General features: G+C 59.0%; 1 protein-coding gene across 1 annotated transcript in view; it reads left to right on the top strand.

Annotated features, from left to right (window-relative positions):
* Positions 1 to 445: 445 nt before the first annotated feature.
* Positions 446 to 17,542, top strand: part of EFNA2 (ephrin A2) — a 36,231-nt gene continuing 19,134 nt past the window's right edge. Inside the window, exon 1 of the mRNA XM_071727661.1 lies at positions 446 to 1,131. Within this exon, the coding sequence (XP_071583762.1) occupies positions 1,010 to 1,131 (122 nt within the window). The 5' untranslated portion in view covers positions 446 to 1,009. The remainder of the gene's footprint in view (positions 1,132 to 17,542) is intronic.

The raw sequence follows: 17,542 nt of genomic DNA, 5'->3' as shown, positions 1-17,542 counted from the left end.
GAAGTGAAAAAATTGTCCCTCTGGGGCGAGCCCCCACTTACCCCTCCCTAACGACCCCCCCTTTGGCTCCCCCTGCACCCTGACGTCCCCTTCCTCGAGGTAAAACCCCCCCAGGCCCCCCCTCCCTTGCGTGCTGCACCCTGCAATGCCCAAACCTCCACGGCAAAGGGACCCCCGGGCCCCCGGTGCTGCCGGTGTCACCCCCGCTCCCCCCCCCCTTTGCAAAGCCCCCTCCCAACCCTCACTGCACCCCCATCCCCGGTCCCGTTCCCCCCCCCCTTCCCCGCGGAGGGGCGGTGTCGCGCGCGGTGACCCCGCCCCGGTCCCGGTCCGGCCGCCGGTGCCACAACGTGTCAGAGGCGGCGGCGCGAGGCGGGGCGGGGGGCGCGGGGGGGGCGGAGCCGCGCGGGGCGGGGCGGGGGGCGCCGGGCGGGGCCGGGGGGGGGGCGGAGCGTGTCGGGGCGGGCGGGGGGCGGCGGGCGCAGCATGGCGCGGCGGCACTGAGGGAGCGGCGGCCTCCGCGGCCCGGCCTTTGTCTCTCCGGTCTCCCCGGAGCGGAGGAGCCCGCGGCGGGGCCCAGCCCGCTCCCTCCCGCTCCCCTCCCGCCGGTGCGTGGCTCGGTACCGGGGGCGGCGGCGCCCGCAGGAACTTGGCCGAAGTTCGGCGGCGGCGGCGGCGGCAGCAGCGGCGGCGGCGGAGGGGGGTGGGGGGGCGAAGGTTCCCGGTGCCCCGGGGGGGGCGATCGCGGGTGGCGCCGCGGGAACCGGTCGGTCCCCGCCGCCCCCCCGGGCGCGGGATGCGGCTGCCCCGGCTCCGCCGCGCCGCGGCCGCCCCCAACTCCCCCCGCTGACGGGGCCCGGGGCCGCGGGCCATGGTGAGGGCTGGCCGCCCGCCCGCCGCCCCCCGCCGCCCGCCCGCCGCCCCCGGCCGGCCCCAGGGCTCCGCCGCCCCCCGCCCCGCCGCCCCCTGAAGCGGCCGGAGCCGCCCCCCCCCGCCGCCGCCCGGGACGATGGTGCGCTGGGAGGCGGCCGCGCTGCTCGCCGCCCTCGTCGGGGTCTGCGTTTGGACCGACGAGACCGGGAAAGTTATCTCGGATCGGTACGCGGTCTACTGGAACCGGAGCAACCCCAGGTGAGTCCGGGGGGACGGTGGGGGCCGGTCTCAGGGCGGGGGGAACCGGTCGCGGGGGGGGTTGGGGGTCCGCACCGCAGCGACGCCCAAGTTCGAGCCCTTCTCCACCCCCCTCCCCGGTGCCCCGCAGCCCCTCGGTGACAGCGGTTCGGGTTCGGTCTTCGGTTCGCTCCGGTAAAACGATGCGGGCGGCCCCGGGGGTTCGGCGCGGGTCCCCCCAGGCGGGTTTGCCCCCTGAAGTTCCCCTCCCCACAAGTTCTCCCGGGGCTCCGGGGGGGTCACCGGCAGCCCCGGGGGTATCGGCTGCGGGTGGGTCGCGGTCCCCGGGGGCGGCGGAGGGGGGGTGGGAGCGGGGCGGTGGTGGCTGCGGCTCGGCCCCCCTGGCCCCTCCGTGCTCAACTTCGGGGAAGTTCAAGTTCCTCCTCCCCGCCGGTCCCATCTCCCCCCCTCCTCGCCCCCCGGTCCCTCTCTCGGGGGCGGCTCGGCGAAGGTTCTGCGGAAAAACTCCGAAATCCGACAAAAGGCGGCTGGGGCGGCCGAAAAGAACCATTTGGGGGTGAAACGGCGAAATGGGCCGGGGTGGGGGTTGGGGTGGGTGCTTCCCGGCCTGGCGGAGGGGTGCGAGGGAGCTCCTGCTCCCCGTTTTATTTCCATCCTGGAAAAGCCATCCCTGCCGGTTCGGCTTGGTTTCCCTGTGAATTTATGTTTTGAATGTCTGTGAATTTAGATTTTCGTCGAAATCGATTTATTTTATTTTTTTGTTCCCAAGCATCCATATTTTGTTTTATTTTATATTTTTTTCCAGCGAGAGTTTCATTTCTGTTGCATTTCTTTGTTCGTAATTTTGAAGAACCAGGAAAAAAAAAAAAACCCCAAACAAAAATCCCCCAAAAACCAACTGTTGGAGAGTTGGAAGCCAGGAGGAATTCTGCTCCTGGCTCAGGTGGCTGGGACCCCCAGGCCCCTGACCCCTTTCTTCCCCTTGGACCCAACCCCCTGTGGTTTGAGTGGGGGGGATTTGTGTGGACTCTGGTAAACGACAACAAAAAGCCCCCAAACCCGTATTTTTCCCCCCAGTTCTGGAAGTTACTGAGGCCCTGGCAGCATTCCTGGAGCTGGGGGGCAATGCTGGGCTTGTGTCTGTGGTGCTGATGCTGCACTCACTGCCTCCAGGTTTGGGCTGTTCTGGTTTTGGGGTAAAACGGGGATTTCTTTGTCCCCTGTGGGGCGCAGCACGGCCTGGTCCTTGTCCCCACGGTGTGGCCAGGGCAGAGCAGGCAGGGCTTGGGGCTGCTGGCACGGTGTTGCCCCTCTGGCAGTGTCACTGTGGGGAGGGGACCCTTGGTGGCACCTTCTCCTCTCCTGGTGACACCACCACAGTTAATTGAAGTTTGGGCTGCGTTGGGGTGGGCACCCGGAGCCGTCGGTCTGCGCGTGGGGCTGAGGACCCTCGTGGGGGTGGTCACTGTCCAGTGGCCACTGCATGCCCCCTTTTGGGGGACCAGCCAGCTCTGTCACTGTCATCCCTGGCCTCACACCCTCGTGCCGCCCCGAATTTGGGGCGAGCCCCATCCCTTTGTGCACGGCGGTGCCTTCGCTGCGGGCCGCCTGCGGTGCATATGGATTTTATTATCTCCCTCACATTTTTGTGGGGGTTTGTAAGAGGCAGCAATTTTTTTTTTTTTTTTAATTTTTTCTTTCTTTTTTTTTTTTTTTTTTTTTTTTTTCTTGTAGCCCATTGCAAAGTTTTTGGTTACAGTTCCTGGGCCTACCCAGCTCCAACACTTGGGGTTTCTTTTCTTTTGTTCTCCCAAATGCCAAACATGTGCGAGGGTCCCCCTGGTCCATGTCCAGCATCCCAGACGCCGGAGACCCCCGGTGGCATCGCTGGGCTGCCAGGCCCAGGGCTGAGGTTTGGCACCCAAGGGTGCCGTGGTGGTGCCGCAAGTGGCCCCATGGTTCTTGGGTGTCCTGAGAGCTGGCACAGGACCTGGCGTTGGCTTCGGCTCGGCCGCCCGCGTCCCGTTGCCGGGATGGGCGCCGCGGAGAAGGCAGCGGGGAATTTATCCAGGAAAATGGGTGGTGGTTTGGTATTATAAACATATACGTTTTATTCCTGAAATCTGATGTGGGCAGGGAAAATATTTTCGAGGGGGGGGGGGGGGAAAGAATAAAATAGGGCAAAGGAAGTGGGAAGGGACGGGAGGCAAGAGCAGACAATGGCTGGTGGGTTTAGCAGGCACGTCCGCAGCGCTTGGCTCGGGGATGTGACCCAAATTTCCCCAACGTGGGAGCACCCCGTGTCGCCATCGGCCCACGCGCTGCCTGCACCTTCAGGTCTTGGAATTCAAGGCAATTCATCAGACCTTGCAAATTCAGAAATTGCTGTTGAGTTTTCTGCTTATTTTCCTTTTTGAACCCAGCAGTGGGGTTTTTTTTTTTTTTTGCCTGTCTCTGGAGTTACTAGAAGACTGTCTCATCCTTAAAAATGAAGAATAACATATATATGGGTTTTTTTGGTCCCTCGTTTTCCATCTTTTTTTTTTTCCACCTACTGTCTCATTTAATAAGAGGGAAATCGAAAAGGATTAAAAAAAAAAAAGAGAAAAAAATGCCCAGTGCTTGTTTGAGCCCACCGACCTGATCCTGGTGATAAATATTTTTCTTCAGGTTTATAGCGCAATCTATATTTTATAAAAGGCAATAATAAATCTCATGGTCAATATGATTTGCCCAGATTAGAATAATTCTATATTTCATAATTGGGTCTAAATTAAAAATAAGTGGTACCTCGGGATGCTGCAATTTGCCTGTTCTGTGGAGGTATTTAGCCACTTGCTGTGGATTTACATGTTTATTTATTTTTTTAATTTTTTTTTTTTTTTTCTCCCTTTTTTTTCCCCAAAACGATTTCGTAAGCGATGCATTTTGAAAAGGTTGCCTGGGTTGGGCTGGATGTAACTGCTGGGTTGTCCTGTAAATCTCTGAAGGAGGAAGAAGGGATCTGTGTGGAACAATGCTGCTCCCATCCCCGCCTGGAACGGGGGAATTCTGCTGGGTGCCACATGCAGAGCTTTCACCTTTCTGGGTGCAGGATCCCACGTCTGGGCTGGTCCTGGGTGCAAGTGTTGGGGGTGATGACCACGGGGTCTTCCCGTATCTGGCATCGTGGGCAGGGGTCTTCCCTCCACGGGGTCTCGGGTGGTTGCTCCGTGTTTTCCAGCTGGTGTTGTAGGAACCGTCCACCCAAAGGGTCCCGGGGTGGGTTTGCAGCTTTGGGACCTGCAGTGGGTCGAGCCGGGTGTCCCAGAGCATCTGCTGGTGGGTCGGGGTCTCGCCTGGGTGGGTGGGGGTCACACAGCCCCCACGCTGCAGCATTTGGGTGTGTTTGGGGTGAGCATCTCGGGTGTGTTCCACAGCGAAAAATCAGGAGTGTGGGAAATCTCTACGGGGGAAAAAAGGTCTGGGGGAAGGAGCCACCTGTCCCTCAGGGTCCCCATCCCAGGACCCGCTGCCTTGGGGTAGTGGATGGAAACCTCTGGAAGGCTGAGGAAGGATAGAGGGTTTGGGAAGTGTTTTTGTCCCCTGCTGGGTGCTGGGCAGGTTCTGGTCATCCCGGGGCTCCTGCAGCCCGGAGCTGTTCCCGTGGCCGCTGCAGAGGGGGAGATGCACAAAGTGCTGGGGATTTTCCTCTCTCTGTTTACAGTACAGGCACAAATGCTGTAAATGGTCTACATTTTACCCATGGCCTATATTTAACTGTGAAGTCATTTCTTTGCCTTGGAAGGCTTATTTTCTGGTCCTTTTCTGTTTCTCTTTTTTTTTTTTTCCTTCTTCTTCCCCTTCCTTTTTTTCTTTTTTTTTTTTTTTTTTTTTTTTTTTTTTTTTTTTTTTTTTTATTTTATTTTTTTGGTTTTGTTTTCTGAGCACAGCTGGAATTTCTGTTCTGCTCCTCTGCACTCCCCAATCCCAGCATTGGGAAGCTGGAGAAATGGTTTCTAGCAGAGGGATTTACCGGGGCTGGCGGGAACCCAGGTGACACTCAGGGACAGCTGTGACAGCAGAGCTGGACTTTCGGGGGGTCCTTTTGTCCTTTGGGCACGGGCGAGGGGTCTGTGCCACAGGGGTGGGGGAGTTGGGGTGAAGGGGACACCTCCTGGGGGAGCTGGCTCGTGCTCTCTGGCTTCTTGTGCCCTTTTCTCCTGCCTTGCTGCTTCCCAGAGCCACAGCCCTGGCTTTGTCCAAGAGCTCGGTGGGCGGCAGCCGGGGCCGTGTCCCCTTCACTGCCTGAGTCTGGGCAAATTTCCCCCCCCCCCGGGGTCCCCAGGGCTTGTGGTCAGGATGATGGAGCCCACCTGTGCCAGGTCTCCTTCCAGGGGGTGAAGCCGACACACGTTTGTCTCTTCCAGAGGAATTTAGTGCTGGAGTGGGAGGGCTGGGTGGCTGAGTGGGGGATGTGCTGGGTGCTGGATGTGACCCCCCCCCAGGCCTCGGTGCTGGGGTGGGTTTGGTGCCGGCCCTGCCATAGGGTTCTGCCCAAATCCTCCATGTTCTGGCTCTGTTTGGGGCTGTCTGGGGTGGGACCTTTGGGGTCGGCTCCGAGCTCTGTGTCTCCCCCATCCCCGCTCCCATCTGCACCAGGCTCTGCAAGAAACACACCTCGATTTCCCCCCCCCCTCGGAGCCTTTGTAACCTGAATTTTAACTCTGCCACCGGGCTGGTTCCTAAATCCCAGCAGGCTGAGCCCCCTCAGTGGGGCTGGGGCGCCGGGAGCGGCGCCGGGGTGGTTGGGGATGCTGGTGCTCGGCCACCTCCTGCATCCTGCACAATTACTGCTCTTTTAGTTTTCATCTGCTCCGTTTTCCCTTTGTGCCGAGATCATTTGCAGCCCTTCCCACCCCTCTTTTCCAGCCCGTTAAGCCGTGTTAGCTATTCTTCACCAGCCCAGGTCTGCGGCGAGCGCGGTTAATGGAGAGCAGATACAAACAGGTCCAGCGTCTCTGACAAGATTTTCTCTCTCTGCCCGTCGCTGTCTCTCTGCCTGTCCCTTTCCAGGGACCGCAATTACATTCCCTGCTGGTTGCCCATTTGGTATCCAAATGCTGCCCATGCTCAGCATTCCTAATGGGAGCTGAGGCTGGGGGGGGGGGCGCGGTGCTGCCGGCCGCTCCCCGGCCCCCAACCCCGGTGTGGGGGGCAAAGGGGGGAGAGGGCTGGTTCCAGTTACCACTGGAGAGCTTGAAAAGTCTCCTTTCATATATATATATATATATATATATAAATACACGTGTGTGTATTTGTAGCTGCAGATCTTTACACACACAAGGCGGGTGCCCCAGGACACCTCCAGCACCCGGCGTGGGAGGCAGCGCCTGCCCCGAGCTGTCCCTGGGTGACACCCGTGTAACACCCACCTGCAGGCTGAGGGCTGTGAATGGGGTTGTGTTTTACATCTCCCTAAACACCGACCTCAGCATCCCCTGGGGTGATCTCACCCAGCTGTCCCTCTGTCTGGCTGCATACACACGTCTGTCCCAGTCTGTCCCAGTCTGTCCCAGTCTCCCTGTCCCCACCTGCCTGCAGCTGCCAAGGTTCAGCTGCCGGGTATTGGGTAAAATTGCAGCAATTGTTCCTTAAATAGCTCCTGGTTCCTGATGGGGGAAATTTCGGTTCTTTTGTGTTAGGTGGTAATCGTGACTTTAGAGGCTTCGTCTTCATCCCAGATGCTTTTCCCCAACTCGGGGCAGAGATCTTGCCCCACTCCCTGGGATTTGGGTGGGATTTGCAGGAGGTAAGCAGGTCATGGCATTGTTACCTTCAGTTCCTACCAGGGGTTTAAATGACCCCGTTCAACACCGTGACCCAGCTCAGCACAACCCGGGGCCCTTTCACTGTGCTGGAGCCTCCCCACCACCCCCGACAGGAGCTTGGGGTCCCCATCACTGTCCCCACTGGGCTGGGTGGCAGGAGTGTTGGGGTGGCATGGTGTCACCCATGGGGTTGTTCTACCCCCAGTAGGGAAGTGGGGGGAAGGAGGAGGCTGTGAGAGTGGGGCAGCTGTTGGGGGAGTCTGTATGGCTGGGGCCGTGTCACCCTATGTCATCCAGTGTCACCCAGTGCCACTGTCCAGGTGATGCCACCCCTCAGGGTCCCTGTTGGCTCCTGGGAGGTCAGAGTGGGTGTTATTTATTTATTTCTCCTCCCTCCTTTTCCCCCTTTGCTTGTTGATGCTGCTGTGGCTGGGCTGCTAAATAGCTTCCCATTGTTCGGGAGCTAATTACCTCTTAATGAGGCTCCTTGCTCAAAAGCCAAGGAGAGGGAGAGGAGGCTGTGAGCTGGGGGGGGGGCTGCTGCAGGGCTGGGGGGCTCCCTGGGGGCAATGGGCTCATCAGGGGCTCACTGGGGGACAATGGGTTCATGGGGGGCAGTGGGGGACGAGGGGCTCACTGGGGATCAATGGGTTCATGGGGGGCTTCTCAGGGGGCAGTGGGATCATGGGGCCTCACTGGAGGCCAATGGGCTCATGGGGGGGCTCATGGGGGCAATGTGGGGCTGACTGGACCCTCCTGGGGTCAGCAGTTGGGTTTGGCTCTGCCAGGATGAGGCACTGGGGCCTCCTTGGCTGGTGATGGTGAGAACCACGGTGATGGAGCTGCCGGTGGGAGCTTTGTCCCAAAGGGTGTCTGGGGACACCTTTGCTGAAATTCCCATTTTCAGCTCCAAACCCGGTGGGTAACTGCCAAGGAGAGATGCCAACCCCACACCTGGGGTTTGCTGAGGAGGCTCCATGCTGGTGGTGGCAGCACAGTCGTGATGTCCCCACCGGGTGACACCCGCCCTGTCCTGTCCTGTTGCTGATCTCACAGGGTCTGAGACCTTTGCCCGTGGGAGCTGGGCAGGGTGGACGGAGGCTCCTGGAGGAGCAGAAGTTTGGTGTCCATGTGCCAGATCCCAGCTTTACCCCCAGACTTGTGCCCATCCCTGGCACGAGGCAGCGGCTCCTGCGTGTCCCAGGTGGTGATGCCGTGGTGAGGAAGAGGCTCCTTGGGCCACCCTGTCCCAGCTGAAGTGGCCCTGGTGGGTTTGTGCCAGAGGGGCAGCCACGGTGCCATTCCCATGGGGTTCAGCCATGGGCTCCCTCAGCACCCCAGCTTTTCCAACCCACCAATTTTTTTTTTTCTTGGCTTTTTTTTCCCCCGTTCCTCTCAGCCTTAATTTGGCTTTTGTGGGGTTTTCCAATTTCTTCCTGCAGCTGCCATCCCCTCGCATGCCCCTGTGCCAGTGCCAGGGGGCTGCAGGCACAGGGTTGGTCCCACCAAACCAGCCTGGACCCGCCCGGGCCCTCCCGGTGTTCCTGGATCTGCTGAGCTTCCAACCATCCCTCACTACTTTTTATTTGCATCCAGGAACGTGCTTTGATCGAAGCTCCCTCCCCACCCTGAATCCCCCCCACGATTAAAATAGGTGTTTCAGATCTTTTTGTACAAAAGGTAAATTCCCCCCCCACCTCTGCCCCAGGCTCCCAGCCCCAGGGCCACCGGTTTTGGTAAAAAGGGGAAGAAATTTCCAGGGGGTTTGTAAGGATGGGAGGTGGGAACGGTCCTTGGGTCCCTCAGCCTCTTCCTCCTCCTCCATGGATTTGCTGTGCGTGGCCCTCAGCCTGATTTCAGTGGCAGTGGTTGCTGTTTCCCCTCATGTGTCTGCAAACCAAGTTTTGTAGGAATTTAATTTTTTTTTTTTTTTTTTCTGCAGAAGAGGAGAAATTATTTGTATCATTTTTTTTTTTTTTTTTTTTTTCTTTAACATTACACGGAGAGCAAAACTCTCCCATGTGCTAGGAAACAGATAAAGTGTTTAGACAGCAAATACAAATATTTCTGAGCGCTCAGCCCGGCTACAGATATTTCTGCCTGTCCTCCAGCAGGATTTCTTACTGTGTCGTCTGGTGGGGTTTTTATTTACGCTGGCTTGATTTTTTTTTTTTTTTTTTTTTAAAGCCTTATTTATATTTGCAGTAAAATAAAATCAGCCAAGCCTGACCCTGTAGAGAACTTGAAAAATCCCAATTCTTCCGTTTTCCAATCCAGTTTTCACTGAGAAAAAAAAGCCCCCAGACCTCATGCCCTGCACAAAATCCAACTGCAAGGGGATTATTTGGGCGGCTGAGTCTCCCGCAGCCACGAGGACGGCGCCGGCACCGGCGCTTCCCCCAGGGAGCTGGGATAGAGTGGGGGTCCCCAGGTGGTCCTGGGGGGCACAGGGCTGTGGCTGTGTCCCCCGTGCCACTGGTGCTGACTCTGCGTCAGTGGGTTTTTTTCTTTTTTGTTTTTTCTTTAAAAAAAATTATAAATGAGCTGACACCGTTCCCTGGCCACGTCCCGGCCTCGCCGTGCCCGGCAGCCATCCCAGTGCCACCGGTGTCCCCACTGGTGTCATTGCCACCCCGGTGGCAGTGTCGGTGCGGTCAGGAGCAGCTGCCAGGAGCCGGGAAGCTCTTTTCCCAGCCAGCTCGATAATCCCAATTATTATCTGGTTTCTTGATCAGGGTTGCTTATTAAACTTGGCACCGCTGGCTCTGCCGTTCCGGCCGCCTGCCTCGGCAGAGGGATTTATCTGCTGCCGACTCGGGGAGGAAATTGAGTGGAAAAACACGGGGCAGAGCCCCCCGGGATGCGGGGCGGGGGTCCCAGGGCTGGGGATGCTGCTCCTCGGGATGGGGCAGTGTCCCTCTGTCTGTCTGCCCCTTGCTGGGGAGGCCGTGGGGGCTGCGCCTGGCGAGCGCCCGCGGGGCTGGGAGCTTTTATTCCAGCACGTTTGGAAATGGCAGGGTTGGGATTTTTTTGTTTCGTTTAGTTTTTAATTTGGTTTTTTTTTTTTTTTTTTTTTAAGAAGGAATACGTAAACATTTGCCGAACAGTTCTTGTTTTGCCCTTGCCCTGAAATTAAAGGGAACCTTCACCCGCCTCCTCCTGCCGGCGCACCAGGAATCTGTGTCTATATTCGGGCTTTCCAGCGGGAATTCCCCGCTTCCCATCGCCCCGGCGTCCTCGCTGACTGACGCTTCCTCTTGCAAATTTTCTGTTGCAAATTGTATTTTATTTTTTTACCGAGACGATTTTGCCAGGCACCCTGCTGGAGCTGCCTGTGCCTGAGCCGGCGTGCCGGCCCTTGGGAAGGGACTTTGCACAAATCCCAGACAAATTCTCAGCACGGCCATGGTGGCTGGAGGTGGGGGAGATGGTGCTGCCGGCGAAGATGCTCTCCCCAAGGGTTTCCCCTCCTGGTGTTTTGGGTGTTCGCTGAAATTTCCCGTGGTTCTGCTGGAAAATTCAGAGCTTGGTGGTTGAGCAGTCCTGGTCCCGGCTGGGTGCTCAGTGCTGGGTGCTCCTGCCAGAGCCTCTCGGGGTGTTGTGGTCGGCCCCTCGCTGTTCCAAGGCGTCGCATCCATCTTGGGAAGCCAAACTCTCTCCTTGGCTTTCATGGGATCCTTCCTGCCTGGTGGTCAGGAGGACCTCCCAGCTCTGGTGGGACTTGGGATGGAGATGTGGCCATGTCCCCAAGGCTGCAGAGGGACCATCCCCTCTGTCACCAGCACCGTGCTGTGGTTGTACAACTGCCGTTGGATACGGCACCGGCGCGCGGCGTTCCTGGCACCACTCAAAATGGTGCCTCCTGGTTTGGTTTCCAACAGAGAATCCAATCCACCGTCCAGAACAAAACCAGCTCCTGGCTCCAGGGCTCATCCAGCGCCATCCCCCTGGGATTCTGTTGGCTTTCCAGGTCTTGGTTACCCTGCACGGTGCCCCAGCATCGCTGCCCGGCCCTGTGGGGTGGAATCCCTGGCTAAAACCAGGGATGGGATCAGGGATCACCCTCTGCCATGGGATGTGGGCTCGGGAGGTGGCATCCAACACACCCGCTGCCTCACATTCCTCACCGTGGTTTGTTTGCCTTCCCCTCAGAGTGGGGCTGGGGTCCCAGCTTTCTGTGCCGGTTCTTGGGGTTGGTGGTTCCGAGGTCTCATCACCATGAGGTGTCCGTTTTTTGTCCATTTTGTCCATTTTTTTGCCTTATTTCCACCCTGGAGCTCTGCAGTGCTGGGATGTGCAGCTCCGGCGGGGCTGGGCAGCAGCAGGAGTGTTGGGGTCAGCGTGGGTGCAGAGCACTGGGAATCTGGACTCCAAAAAGGAAAAAAAAAAACCCCAACAACGTTTCAAAGCTGATTAATAATAATAACTCATAATGTTGTCTTTTAAAATAGAAAGCTTTTGGATAAGGCAGAGGGATACTCCCATCGCTGAGACAGTGAGCTGGGGTGTGAGTCCTGGATCCGGTTTCCAGCTCATTACACAGAGACAAATGGCTTCCCCCCTCCCAGCCTCAGTTTCTCCGCTCTTAAGGTGAGGATCTCTGCCAGAGGCTAAATTAAGCAATTAATATTCGTGGAGTGCACGGAGAGATTGAGGAGGACACGGGCTCTGCCAGCACCGTATCCCGCTGCACCGCGCGTCCTCCTCCATCTCCAGACCCAGGAATTTCAACTGGGAACCAAAGTGTCCCCCCCAGCAGCTCCCCAAGGGGTGCCCATGGTGTCCCCATGGTGTCCCCAAAGCCCCAGGCATGGGAGGGGCTGCCCCCCCAGCCCTGCCCAGGCTGATGTGGGGATGTGGTGGCTCAGAGCTGCGCTGACTCCGTTAGGGCATCCCGCGGCACCCCGGGACCCCATCCCCAGTGGGAGTGCAGCCCAGCTGGGCAGGTTTTTAGGTTTGGTATTTTGGGGTGAGGTGTTTTTTTTTGTCTTTTTTTTTTGTGTATTTTTTTTCCTCAGACATTGTAATACTTGTTTCACCTTATAAATCACCCGCGCGGGGCTGCCTGGCGAGGGAGGATTTACGGGCACAGGTGGAGCCGCCGCCGTTCCCGGGGCCAGACCTGGGTTAATGTTTTTCTGATGCCGGCGTTATGGCAGTGATCCCAGTGGGGGAGAGGCTGGAAATCCTGCCCGGGGGACCGTGGGGGGATCAGTCCCCCAGTTGGGATGGACCCAGCCAAGGTGTTGTAGGGTCCTACACGTGTCTGCGGTGCCGCTCGGGGTTTGCTCCGTGCTGGGTGGGGTGGCAGAGCTGGGGTTGGCCCCATGGTGGTGGGTTGGCCCCCAGGTCATCATCTTAATGCTGGTGTAAATCAGCAGAGTAAAACTGGGGGGCCTCAGCCCCATGAGAAGCCAAAAAGAGGGGTTATGAAGCCTGAGTGGGGGTAGCAGCAGCAGCCCTGGGGATGTTTGTAATTAGGCATGGGGACAGTTGAGGAGCCTGAGCTGGGTCCTGTGGCCAGGAGGCTTCACTGTGCCCCTCCAGGGATGGTTTGGATCCCTGGAAAATCTTTGCTTTCCTGCCACAGCAGCTCCCGTGTCACACTGGGGAAACGGGAAAGCCATTAACTGGCTGCTAACAAACGTGGGGCTGGGGTCGAGAGGGCTGTGGGGGCTGAGGTGAGGATGGGGATGCTCAGCCCTGGACGGGGTGGGGTGACCCAGCCGGGGTTCCCCCCATCTTCCCAGGGGCCAGGGCAGCTCTATCGGGATTTTCCCTGCATCGGCGCTGCCCGCAGCAGCACAAACGAACCAAGTAATTGGCAACATGGAAATATTTTGTGCTCATTAAGCAGTGGGAAGCAGCGGGTGAGGAAGCGGCGTTCTCCGGCGCAGGCGGGGGCTGCCGGCAGCGTCCCCGGGGGCTGCCTGTGACCAAAACCCCACCAACCTCTCGTGGAAAGCAGAGACGGCGATTGCTGGTGGAGAACCGGGGCAGGGACCGTGGCTGCTGCGGGGACACAAACCCCCTGGAGCCGGGGGGCTGACGGTGAAGAGCCCGGGGGGGGTCCTGGCACTGCCTGGTTGGGATCCCCGTGTCTGTGAGAGCAAACCCGGGGGGTCCGAGGGGGCTCACAGCCACCGTACGGGGGGGCTGGGGCTGTCATTGCCTGTTTTCTTCTCACCACAGTCAATCCTGGGGATTAAAACTTAAAAGGGCCAAGCTCAGCGGCCGCCTTTGAGCCGCCCTGACCCCGCTGCCATGTGGCACGGGTTCCCAGGAGGGGTGTGGAGGGCAGGCTCGGCGTCCCCTGCAGCACAGGAGTGCAGGAGAGATGGGGAACGATCCTCAGGGGATGGGGACAGGGCCAGGTGACCTCGTCCCTGTGAGGGTGGGTGGTGTGGGGACGGCGGCTCCCACGCGTGCTCGTGGCACTCGGTGGGGCTGAGGCTTTGCCCCCGTCCCACTGCGGGGCTCTGCCCCCCGTCCCCCGGCGCCGCGTGTGCCGCAGGCGGGGGAAGCTTTATGGCTGTAGTTAAAGGGACTTTATGATATTGTATCTGAACAATTGCTGGCTATTATCCGGATCGATGCCGTGTGATTGAGACACCGGTTGATAACCCAGCCGGGGCCTCCAGTCGCTTTGAAACCGCACAGGGTCGGGCCGTGCTTTCCATAAAGCCCCCAGCCTTTTCTATTTTAACTCAGCCCTGGGCTCTGGTGGGTTTTGCCGGGTGCCCTCCTGCTCAGGATGGGCGAGGGGGTGCCCGGGGAAAAATTTGGGGTCCCCATCCCACCTTCACCCCACTGGCAGCGACCTTGGGCGGGTCGCGTCGCCTCCGCGCACGCGCTTCGTTTTCCGTGGCTGTAAAACGAGGACAATGGTACCTTCCCTGCCTCGCAGAGGTGTTGGGAGGCTTAATTAGTTAATGTTCGTAAAGTGCTTTGAGGATTAATTAATATTGTGATTCTAATTTTTTTTCCGATGGTAAAACGCTGCTGAAATCTCTGTGCCGGTCCCTTCCTCCGTGACCCCGTAAAGCCCATCCACCTGGGAACACCACTGGGCGGCCCCGTGCCTTGCAGAGATCATCCCAGTGCTGAACTGGGGGGCAACTGGTGTGGGGAGCTGAGTAGGAGGCCTCAGAGGGGGACTTCGAGGTGTCAGGGGGAACCCTGGGGTTAACTCAGCTCCGGGCACCTCTGCTACGGGAGGTTCCCCACGTGAAGTCGCCAAGGCAGGAGCTGAGGGTGTTCCCAGCTCAGCCGTGGGTGCTGGCACAAAACGGGGGTCTCACCAGGTTCCTGGAGAGGCTGGGAGGGGGGGTTGGGCTGATGGGGGTACATTGGAGACCCTGGGATGGAGAGTTGGTGACAGTGAGAGCATCCCCAGCAACAGAGACTGGAGGGGACTGGGAGCTGCAGTGGAGCAAAGAGGAGGACTGGGGAAAGCCCCCATCCTGCCCCCTGGTGCTGAGTGGAGCTGGAGAAGGAGAGCCTGGTATGGAGGAGATGGGAATGGATGATCTGGGAGGCTCTGGTCTGTGGCTCCTGTCCCTGGTTGTCACCAAACACAGCGTGGAGCCGTGGCAGTGTGAGGAGCCCGGGTCCTGGGTCTTCCAGCGGGTTTCTGAGGCTTGCTCATGGTTTTCCGTGCTCCACTCTGAGGTTGGAAGGGCCAAAAAACCACACCCTGTCCCTGTCCCTTGTGGGCACCCTGCCTGGAGCAGGAGGTGTTGGTGTGTCCTTCGGGAGAGTGTTTGGGAGTGGTTTTGGCTGTGAAATGTCCCTGGAGCTGCTGGGTGTGTGCTGGGGTGGGGCTCCTGTAGCTGTGAGGGGTGTGTTGGGGTGGGGCTCATGTGCAGGAGGTTGTGGCAGAGCCGGTGTTGCTGTGGCTGTGCCAGGCTACCCCGTGCCTTTGCCAGGCCGCCCTGTCCCTCTGCCGTGGTGAGTCCTGCTCTGGCACACAGCTGTGCCAGTGCTACACGGCTCACCCGTGCTGCCTGTTCCCACCAGAGCTGGCACAGGGTGCTGGAAGGGACTGCCCAGCACTTCCCGGGTGGGGGGAAGTGTTTTCCAGCTGCTGGGGGAAAACGTCTGGATCCACACACATCCAGCCGTGCCTGACCCACTCCTCATACACTGTGTTGCTGGAGGGACTCACCGTGTCCCCATCCTACTGGAAGCCCTGCCGTGTCCCCGACCCACGTCCAGGAGCTCTGCCATGTCCCCAACCCCAGGCCAGGAGCCTCAGCGTGTCCCCCATCATCCTGCCCTGCTGGGTGGATGGCATCGCCCGGGGAAGCTGCCAGTGCCCGTCCTCAGCATCCTGCCACTCCATCCCATCCTGGGCCGTGCCAGCAGGGAGAGAAGTTGGGATGGGCACTGTTCCCCCCCCCACCTTCTCCCCCCCCTCCCTGTGCCTTTTGTCAGCCTCAGGAACAGTGACCTTGAAGCGTCGGCAGCGCCCTGCAGGCGATCGTGCGGGAGGTGTCTGACTGCGGCTCTACCTGAGCCGCATCAGCAAGGGGGACGTGGCGGGTTCGCCGCGCCCCGGCTCAATAATTGATGCGTTTTTCTCAGCTCCCCCTTCCGTGAAAGGAAACACAAGTGCCGGGAGGACGGCGGCGGGGATGGGGGAGCCGTGAGGGGCCGGGTGTGACGCTTGGGGACGCTGCCACGGGGCCACCACGCTGGGGATGATGGCAAGTGGGGGTGTGCCCGGGCCGGGGGGGGGGGGTGGCTCTGCAGCCTGGGGAGATCCGTGGAGGTTGGAGCAGCTCCCTGTGCCCCCTGCCTGGCCTTGTCCTTCCTTGTTTTTTTTTGGGAATCCCCGCAGCATTCCTTGAGCTTCTGTGGGAGCGCTGGGCGTCCTCACACTGGGCATTTCCCACCCCCCCAGCACGGCCACCCTGACCTCCCCTTCTCCCACCAGGGACCCCCAGCACCCGCGGCCACCCTGGACTCCTGCAGAGAGGACATTGGCCCTGGGTGCTGCCCAGTTTAGCAGAGATGCTTTGCCTCCAAACAACCCCCCACCTTCCCCTCTGCCTTTTTTTATTTCCCCCCCCCCCCCGCTTCCTTTTCCCGCTCAGGAAAGCACGCAGGGAAGGGGAGAGATTTTAACCTTCTGCCTGGAACCAATTAAAAAGGTCTTTCCACAGAGACGAAAGTGCTCGTGCACCTTTGTGTGCTGTGAACGGGGGGAAGAAAGCGGAGGCGGCCTTTGAAGGGGGAGATGGAGGTCCCTCCGCTGGGACCCCTCCGGGCTTTCAAAGCCTCTGTTATTTCTTTATTTTTAAATAGCCAAATTAAAGTGACTCCCGCTTCTTTCCCTCCCCGTTAGCACATCGTGCTGCGAGCACGTGGCCCCCACCAGCAGGGAAGGGTGACCCAGCCCACACCTGGCACTGGTGGGCACGGGGTAGGTGCAGGCACCCCAAAACCCACCCTGACCCCCTGGGACCCTTTTGGGCACGGGGTGGAACCTCCCACCTTCTCCCTGGGCTCACCAAGTCCATGGGTGGGAGGCAGAGGTGACGCTGGCGTGGGGATGCTGGGGGGGTCCTGGCTCTGTCAGGACAGGGACACGCTGTCCCCGGGACAGCCCCCTGCTCCTCCAGCCCCCCAGCTCACCCCCCCTAGCCCCCAGCTCACCCCCCCTAGCCCCCATCTTACCCCCCCTAACCCCCAGCTCACCCCCCTTAGCCCCCAGCTCACCCCCCCTAACCCCCAGCTCACCCCAGCCCCCTGCCCGCCCCGCCATGCTGCCCCTTGAACTCAACCAGCCGAACGGATGAGTGGGTTTCTTCAAAGCCCCCCCCCCAGCCCGCCGTGCCCCCTCCCCAGCTGGGTGCGAGGCGGGTGAAAGGCAGCAGAACAAAGCACAGGAAGGATTTGAGGTGGTTTCCGCACAGACCTGAATGTTGAGCTGCTCAATGGAAGAGGAGACGCCGACGCTTTCATCCCCGCACCCGAGTTTGGCCAAGGGGCAAGAGCCAACCCCCCCCGCCCCCAGCCTCTTTTTTCTTTCTTTTTCTTTTTTTTTCTTTGTTTTTTTTCCTTGTTTTTTTTTTTTTTTTTCCTTTTTTTTTTTTTTATTTTTTATTTTTTTTTATATAGTCTCAGATTTATTTTTCCACAGTATAATTCTCAAAGACAGCAGAGTATGAATTATTCATTGACCCCTAACTGCCTTTGCATACAATCCTGGCCGGGGGAGAGTGTCCGTGTCGAATGCATTTGTGTGCAGAGCTGGGCCAAAGTGAATTGAAATCAATTTTTAAGGTTTAGGAGGGGGGGATTAGGTGATTTTGTGGCTGGAGCACGTGGGGAGGTGAGCAGGATGGGGCTGTAAAGTTTCTAGTGATGGAATTAATCCCTTTCCAGAGCTGCTGAGGAGCAAGGCTGGGCTGGGGGGGTCCTACTGGGCGTGCTGGGGGCCCAGGCGTGGGTGCTGCTGCGTGTCCTTGGTGGCTTCAGGTCTCGTGTGTGTCCAGGAGGGGTCTGGGTCAGAGTTGGGGTCCTGGTTTCATCCGTGGCTGCTGGCAGGCAGAGCATCACGTTCCTGGTCCTTGAGGAAGGGCAGCTGGTATGGA

This window comes from Heliangelus exortis, chromosome 28 (genome assembly GCF_036169615.1).
Source record: "Heliangelus exortis chromosome 28, bHelExo1.hap1, whole genome shotgun sequence".
NCBI classification, from domain to species: Eukaryota; Metazoa; Chordata; class Aves; order Apodiformes; family Trochilidae; genus Heliangelus; species Heliangelus exortis.
The sequence above is the reverse complement of the archived record's forward strand: the minus strand, read 5'-3'. Positions and strand labels throughout refer to the sequence as shown.